An 8,879-nucleotide genomic window follows, 5' to 3' on the forward strand; every position below is an offset into this window, starting at 1 on the left:
TGTAGGCGGAGATGGCGACACTTGGTGTAGTCAAGCTCGGTATCGGAGAAGGAACTGGGGTCTGTCATAGTGGCTGCCGGGGAAACGAAGGCAGCGGAGGCCGCCATTTTAAAGTCAGGCACGTCAGGACCGGGCCTATGTAGATCCCTGTGTAGGCGTAGATTAGGTGGATAGGTCTCCACCCCGATGTGAGAGACCACAGACAGCCCGGATGCAAGCTGGTGTCGAGAAGCGTGGGGTAGAAATAGTGGGACTCAATCTTACTCTGGAGGACAAGGACACAATCACGGAGAGCTGCAGGAAGGTGAACAGCAACTCCCCTGTGTCCTCCACCGAGTAGTTCTTGCCAAGAGTAGAGAAAGCTAAGCTGTATTGTGCATGGGGGGGCCCCCGGGGTGCACCGCTGAGCCTCCCGATGCCGTCTCACAGCGGGTGCCATTTTGAGGTCAGGCATCTATCCCAGGGCTCACCGAGAGCATTGCTAAATAGCAAAAGCACTACTGAATTACGTCCAAAGAAAGGGGGCACAGGACACCGGATCCCCCTCACCGCCCATACCGGTCATCAGGGGTCCCCGGGTCATCAGAAGTGCCCTCGGTGAGTGCAAGCAAAGGCGCTCACCGCGTGCAGTCAGCGCCGCGTCCCCACTTTAAGGAGTGTATCTGCAGCAGGCAGGTCAGCGTTTCAAGAGGCGGACCAAGAGGTGGAGGTACTGATCTCTTGAAGAAAAACTGAGGCCAGTGGCGGCGTACTTCTTACGGCACTGGGCAAGTTCTCATAGCTCCCTGGGCGCCATCTTCTCGGAATCAAATAATGGTGAAGTAAGAATGTAAGGGCCAGATGTACGACCATTGTAAATTGCGCATCGCAATTTGCGCACAATTGCGAGTCACAATTTATAATGTACTATAGTGTCAGAGACACTGATTGCGATTCCCAATGGGGTCGCAAAATGCGAGGCTCATGAATATTAATGAGCCACTCGCAATTTGCGACCCCATTGGGAATGGCAGGCACTCCCAGCTATGGTGGCCTGCTGGGCTCAGCAGAGCACCATGTCTGGAACTGCTTTTAAATTAAGCAGTTTTTTTAACGCATCCCATTTTCCTTAAAGGAAAACGTGATGCTTTTCAAAAAAGAAAAATGAAACGCTTTTGTTTCATTTTTTAAGGGCAGGTAGTCGTCCCTGGGACCACTGCCTGCCCCTAAAAAAAAATTTCGCCTGCATTTGCAAAGGGGGAGGGGTGCCCTGGAGACCCCTTTCCTTTTGCCAATGCATTACCACCCTCTTGAAGAGGGTGGTAAATTGCAACTGTTTTGCGACTACAATTGCGGTCGCAAAACATTCGTACATGGCTTTGCGGTCATTATTAGGAAGGGAACGCCCCTTCCTAATAACGCGTCGCTAAACACTATTTTGCGAGTCGCAATTTATTTTCGACTTGTAAAATAGTGTTTGTACATTGACCACAGATATTTAGCATGTGCAAATGGGTCTCAAACCCGTTTGCGCATACTAAATACCGTCGTACATCTGCCCTAAGTTACAATTCTGAAAATGCCACTTTTAGAAAGGTGTCATTTTCTTGTCTCAACCAACTGTGCCATTCTACCAGTGCCATGGGTCATGGCCATTCACATGACTGTGAATGGTTATGCTGTTTGTGTTTTGCTTCCAGACACCCGGACAAAAGTACCTTAGATTTGCAAGGCATCGGCCCTCCTGACAGAATGGCTGAGGAGAGGCTGTACCCAGCCTCTGTTACACTTCAAAGGGGCTTTGCCTACACCACACACATATGAACCTGACACCATGCCTGCCCTGCCTTTGTCACCCTAGACAGTTTGAAGCCTAGCCCAGGGGAAGTAGAAGAACTAACAGAGCCATTTTGGGGGGTAGGTCAGGGGATTCCCCCACACAAAGGCTAACACCATGCATAAAAAGAGGATCTTCAGGACCCCTCCTTAGATGACTCCTGGGTCAATGGAAGATACAGGAGAAGGGCTGCCCTGCTGCCAGAAGGACTGTCCTGCTGCTTGAATGACTGCCTTGCTGTCTAAAGACGGATGTTTGAACTTCTCGCCTTGAGTCCAGGCTATCTAGAGAGACTCAAAGGGTCACTTGGCTGACTTCCTGTGTGGGCTACAGGGATACAGAGAGTTTCTAGAATCTTCTTTGCAACTGCCCAGCTGACTGGCTGCAACTGGACCTGCTGCTGGCCTCTGCTGGAGTGAGTCCTTATCTGCAAGAGGTGCCTCTCAAGTCCTGGCTAGCATCAGTAAGAGCTCCTCCAAACGGAAAATGTGAAAATCCTGAAGTTCGGGCTCTTTGAGATTGTGAACGGGCCTGTTTGTGCCAAATCTCTGCCACCAGTGACAACCGCAAACATGAAGCACCAGGTGAGACCAGTTCTTCGCACCGATAGTGATAGTCTGCTACGAACGGCAACACAAGGCCTGCACTTCATGCCAACATAGACCATCTACGACGATCAACAAACATAATGTTCGAGAGAGGACCGGCACTTCGCACTACAACAATGACCACCTGTGACCCTCGGCATGCTTTTCACTCTGACAGATTCCACCTCGTGGCCACCTCTAACGCATACAGAACTATTGACCCCGAATATGAGAAGGTAACTCTTCAGCAGGACTAACCTTGTCCCTGTGTACAACCCACACTTCATCATGGTTGTCCTAAACTTCTGACTTTCCCCCAGTCCCGCAAGACCAGATAAACATGAGTGACACTTTCTACTTGCTGGTGCTATTTTTCTGAATTGTTCTGGAATTTTTCTTTTGTTGTGTTTTCACTTTATTATTGCTGGTGTGTCACATAAATACTTTACATATTGCCTTTAGGTTAAGCCTGACTACTTTTGTGCCAGGGTTAAGCACAGGTTCATTTAGTTGAGAAGTTAGTTAAGAAGCCCGCGTATTCATAAGATGTGACGTAAACACGCAGGGAACATCAATTTAACAAAAAAGGAGGCAGTGTTTAAATAGCGAGCTGACCGCGCTGCAAAGACAGACCCAAATAAACAAACGACCAGGGCGGACAGATCGGAGGGCCGCCGGTTACTATTTATAAAAAGGCGAGCGTTAAGACGTTTTTCCTCTTCATTAATCAGGAGGGAGAAACATGGGGATTTGAGGATTCCTTTTGGAAAAAAGGGGGGATCGATCACGGCATAGTTAATAACAAAATACTCTACTACCCGTTCGGCGGTATAATATAAGAGGGAGAAACATGAGGGCTTGAGGACTCCATTTAGGAAAGACGGGGGACCGATTATGATATAGTTAATAACAAACTACTCGGCTATCCGTCCGGTGGTTTAACATTTGGGAAGCCTTGATACAATGTATTTAGGTGCGCGCGCTTGTGAATATAAATTCGAGGGCTGCATACGGAGACGTGGGAAAAAAAGAACAAACAATGGGACAATCTCCTGCTCCAGAGTTAACATGGACATGTAAGGAGAATAAAAGGTTCTTTAATAGTACAGCCTCTTTATTAATTTACCCGAAAGAAGTTTGGGTGTCAGTTGAATTAATAATATATGATACTTATCTGGGAACTGATGTAGGCTTCTTTTTATTTTTTAGTGCTATATAAAAAGCTCCAACTTGGGAGCCTAGAACGAAAAGAACCCCCAAAGAGGAACATGGTTAAAAAAGAAAACCCATCTAAATCAATACATAGTGGCCCCTGTAAAGAGAAGGCAAGCCCTGGAACAGGCCTAGGAACATTGTTTTTAAAGAAAGGTAGGTAAGAGCTACAAGAAATAGGAAAATCTGCGGATAAATCTGGTTAATGTAAGAAAACAATGACTTGAGTTTAGCGGTAAGTTTATCATTTATGTAGCCTAAACTAGGTAAGACGTTGCTGGTGGGATCCTAAAGTTGGGACCGGTTAATCGTACAGCACTAGACGTCCTATCTGGGAAAGGACATTAAAACAAGTAAGTTAGTATTACAAATAATAACCAGTCTGGGATTGAAATGTGATATGGGGAGAAACTATAGAGATTCCTGAGATCACGATTAGATAACACACGGATTTTTCCATGTGTGTTTCTAGATAAGGAGCAGATCAAAATGTGGTAGCTATCCAAAGTGCCTTTGGACTAGCATTGTCCGAAAGATATTGTGGCACACCGTTTATCGACCCATAAGTAAGTAACAATACACTATTCCTATAGTTGAAGGATGGATGCTTGTAAGAAAAAGTGAGTAATGTAGAGTATACAAGTAGACTATGAAAAGGTCATGACGAGTGAATAGAGTGAGAGTGGATGAAGTAAGGCTGAATGTTTCAATTTCTACCTGCACTAGGCACTGCGGGGGCTTAGAGGATTGCAATGTTGGCACATTGTTTTAAAATCTGTGATCTCTGAAATAAAATATAATGTATTGAAAATAACATAGTCAGATTTGAATAAATGGCTGTATTTTGAATATATTCTCATGGTATATTAATATACTTTCTTTTCTATATGTGTTTATGTACATAGACTTTAAAAGAACGGGAGTACATAACGCTACTGTCTTGATAAAGAAGGCGTAATGTGAATAGACCTTCGAAACGTCTCGACGCTTTCTCTTGCCATAAATCCATCTGTACGAACATTACCGTAGATGTTGATGAACTACATGGCATCAGGGTGTATGTGGATAATATCTGCCGTGGATTATGGTGATTTATGACAAAGATTACGGTCTGTTTTTACTCTTGGGTTGTGTTTTTTAAATTATCTTTTATTGTGATTAATTGTTTGAAAATTGTGATGTGATGAACTTTTTCTTATGTAAGTTGTGGATATAAATGTTTTTAACTTTGTATTTTTCAGAAAAAAATGTTTTAATAAATTACAATCATTACTTCACTAACTGCAGGTTTTGTGCCAATACGTTGCAAACACTGGTCTCAGCAGTGACCTTTGGGACTGCATGTTGTATGAATGCGGTTTGATTGGATAAGTATGAGGTCTTTATAAATAAGGTGTGAATATAAAATAATCCCAGAGGACGTCCATTTTTTAAAAAACAGGTTCAGTTAGTGACTTTTCTAGTTCACCCTGGCAAGGATTGTGGTTGTGGCCTGAGTAAGACTTCCACACCCCTTCAACCAATGACCCAAACTCTTACAGCCCAAACGACTCCTCTGCCCATTGAATGGTGTATTCAGAGGTGTAGCTTTCAGTTTTCAAGAACTTTTAACAGCAGTTATAATTATTATGCCAAATTATTGATTAGCAATTTATAGACCTCAGAAAGATAAAAGGCAAAGAAAAACTTTTGACAATCCTAAATGCATTTTGGAGATTGCAAACATATCTCAGCAGTAAGCGCTTAACTTGCTGAGCTACACTGCAAGACGTTGCTTTGTGTCACATTTTCATGTAATTCTTTCAAAATGAAATCTATTTCGCAAGTTTACTCATATGTAATGACTCTTCTTACCTGGCATGCCAGGTGGTCCAGGGGGTCCTATTGGTCCAGGGGGTCCAAACTGGCCCCGATATCCAAATTCACCACGACAACAGTTACTGCAATCTGGCTGTGGGGGCGGAGGCCCATGATGCGGCACCTGAAGGGCACAGAGAATCATAATTCTTCCACTATAGACCGCCTAAACTGTGGCACGTTGATAAGGCACTTTACAAATAGCAAAAGAGGCTACACATTTTCTCTATCTCGTGAAAAGCAAATTTCAGTTCATTTTTTGCATCCTAACAGTGTGACCTTTTTTCAACTCTAAGTTGCCTCGGTTGCCGGGCAGTTGCATCCTGGGCATTCCAGGCTCAGATGTTTGCCAATTCCAATTTGGTTCATTTTTCCAGATCATTAAAGCATAGAGAGCTAAAGCTTACAATTTTATTTAAACTTCCTAGCCTAATGCTGTTAGTCACAGAGAGTATATTATAAACCAACGCACAGCTGCCTCATCTGGCCTTACAAATCTAAGCTGTCAAGAATGGCCTGAGAAAAATGTGCATTTTCCCATTTCGCAGGCTAGGAAACTGACATTAAGGACGCCATAGGATTATTAAAATGCATTTCAATTTTTACATCAGTATAGACACAGTAAAAGGTGAAAACTTTAATGGACTATTCCCAGACACCTTACCCATGGGCAATATTAAAATATAAACCTAAAATCCCTCATACTCCATAGCAAATGTTCATATTATTACAACTTTAGATTCTAGTAACACAAACAATAAATTTCACTTGGTAGACACACTTCTGCAGGCAAAGTAAGGAAAAATATCTGAAGCAAATGGGACAAACATTATGGTAAAACATGAACGCCTTCTTACTCTGTTAGCAAAATGCCTTAAGCAAAATATAGTACTAAATGACAACTGGTCTCGTGGACCAACCAGTTCACCACCAAGTGGGAAAGGAAAGACGCCTGTTTTATTGTGGTATTAAGTAATGTTGGAAATATAGATTAGAAAACATTTCCTCCATCGTTATATTCCTACATATCCATTCTACGCACAAGCATTCTAAATAATATCCCTCTTAGATGCTAAGGCTAAGTAAAGCAGGCCAGGTTAAATATTGTTTCTTTTCAATAATTCACTTAACAGCTCTTCACAGTATAGACACGACATTATTTACAAGTAAATCCTCAGTCCTTTTCGCTTAAAATATAACTCCAGAGAACTCTGTAGATGTTTATACAATAGAAAAGCCAGCGCACCTTTTACCATACCTAAGTAGTATTGCCTTCTGTCCCAGGCCTTAACAGGCGTTCATTAATAGTAATTAACGCCCAAAAGCGTGCGGGCAATACGACCCCTTAGCACCTGTAGCTCTAAAGTCACCCAGGACATGTACAAATTGTCCCAGACTCTGTCCGCTTCAAGTCCCTAAACTGAAACTGAGGCCCCATCATGGGGGCTTTTTCTGGTGCCGTGCAGAGTGGCGATGTTATGCGCATAGGGCGCGTAAAGTGACTTCATTTAACCCCATATTACTCCCCATGCACATCCGATACGGCAGCTAGTTTAGCCCTCCTCTAGTCTGTACTCAATGTTTAGTGACTGCAAGCATATCGGTAATAAAACTCAGACACAAGCACCGACTGGAATTAGTTCTGTTTTAAATTGAGGACGATGTGGTTAGTAATCTAATGGGAACATCTCACGGTTTTAAGCATTTCTGTGGTGGTTCAGTAAGGGACAGTCTTTTCACAATCCTCTACCTCTGGTCTCTGCCCTTCCTGGTCTGCAGAGGAACTACTGTCAACATGGGGATGCACCAGCTGCTGCCTCGCGCCTATCACTTCCCCGCCGGAGACTCTATCGCCCAGTTGTTGGTGACGACTTTGAACTACGGAAGCCGCGGGCTTAATAAGTCTTCGCCTCACCTCCACGTATTCATCCTGGCACGAGCAAAATGGAAGGACGAGTAATGCTAGCAGGTGACAGGTGGCGAAATTCCTTTGCGCCATTTTGTGTGGAAATCAAAAATATTCTATAGCCAGATAGTCGCTTTCTTGAGGCGCTCTATGGTCTTGTCTGACGAGTGCGCTAGCAGCAATGGCGCCCAATAAGCGGCCAGAAGGTTTTATATGTTAGGGTGTCGAAAGTAGAACTGCAAATATGCCAAATTGACCAAATCCCTCGTCCAAAATAAATCAAAACTTCCCGAGACGAAGCAGGGCTTATTCATCACACTACAGCCGCGAGCAAAATTGATTTGTATGTTTGGAATGGCACGCATATTTCACAGACTCCCATGGTTCCTACATGGGGATGTTAACAAAAGTAACACCTTCGTTGGGCTGTTTTTATTTAACTGTGGAAAGCGTTGATGGGAATTGGGAACACATGCCCAATGGATTTCCATTCTTGATTAGACATGGAAATGTCATAACGTCAATATAAAAAAAACACACACACATTTTGGAAGCGTTCTCCTGCTTTACATGCCAGGAAACTCGCACTCAGGCATCGACTTGGCAAGAAAAGTCATCCCAAGAACAATTAAGAACCGAGAGTTTGAATAGTTGCACCAACTGATTTCCCTGCGGGGGTGAATTTGTAGACATCGATTAAACAAGAACGAGTCAACCAAGCTGGGCTTATTTTATGAAACAGCACTATTTGTATTTTTCCACCCTCTACCAGATCATTTATGACATATTGTAGCTTTGTAAATTGGCAACACTTCATAGCTAATTCCCTTTCTTACTTAATTTTAAGGCTAATATGGCACTTCATGATCCAAGCCAAGCTGGCTAGACTAACTATTAAACCTCTTCACATTCACGTGTCAATGACAATTTGTGCTGATGCACACTGTGATAGTGTGTCAAAGTTCATTTGAACTGTAAAATTACTCAGAATCTCATCAAACATGAAAGACGTCCACATGAGGGCATGTCCTCACCTGTTTTCCACTGCATAAAAAAAACTGATACCATAACAAAATAGTCCGAAATTCGCTCCTCAGATTGCAATTAGTATTATTCAGTTATCTCCCATCCTTTCTGGGGCGAGGAACTCTGGATCAATTACAATATTGCACCCCACGGTTTCAGGGGTTACCAGTTGCTGGGCTCATGCCGAGACCCTCGCTACATGCTTTGGAAAACTGTTGGTTAAACTTTGGAACTAATTCATAAAAGTCCTAGAAAAATACACAAAATCCACCCTGGCTGGGCTATGTCTACTTTTGAAGAAAATATAAAACTTTTTGGGAATCCGGAGAGTTCCAAGTGAACCTATGGATATTTACATAGATTTCAAATGCCCATAAGTACTCTAATCTAATGTATATGAATTTCACGTACGTAAAATAGGTGCAGATTTTCAACATGTAGAACTTTTAAAAATTTCTTATGGGGGTAAAATACT

At 43.0% G+C, this 8,879-nt stretch overlaps 1 protein-coding gene across 2 annotated transcripts in view; it reads right to left on the reverse strand.

Moving 5' to 3' along the window:
• Positions 1-7,564, reverse strand: part of C1QTNF3 (C1q and TNF related 3) — a 561,277-nt gene extending 553,713 nt beyond the window's left edge. The window contains exons 1-2 of one of the 2 annotated variants that reach the window (XM_085630879.1): positions 7,223-7,564; positions 5,470-5,596 (exon numbers count right to left, since the gene is read on the reverse strand). In XM_085630879.1, coding sequence (XP_085487005.1) covers positions 5,470-5,596; positions 7,223-7,471 — 376 coding nt within the window. In that variant the 5' untranslated portion in view covers positions 7,472-7,564. The remainder of the gene's footprint in view (positions 1-5,469; positions 5,597-7,222) is intronic. The other variant, XM_085630889.1, reaches the window with a different exon arrangement.
• Between the last annotated feature and the right edge of the window lie 1,315 nt (positions 7,565-8,879).

Source organism: Triturus cristatus, chromosome 2_1, assembly GCF_964204655.1.
Source record: "Triturus cristatus chromosome 2_1, aTriCri1.1, whole genome shotgun sequence".
NCBI classification, from domain to species: domain Eukaryota; kingdom Metazoa; phylum Chordata; class Amphibia; order Caudata; family Salamandridae; genus Triturus; species Triturus cristatus.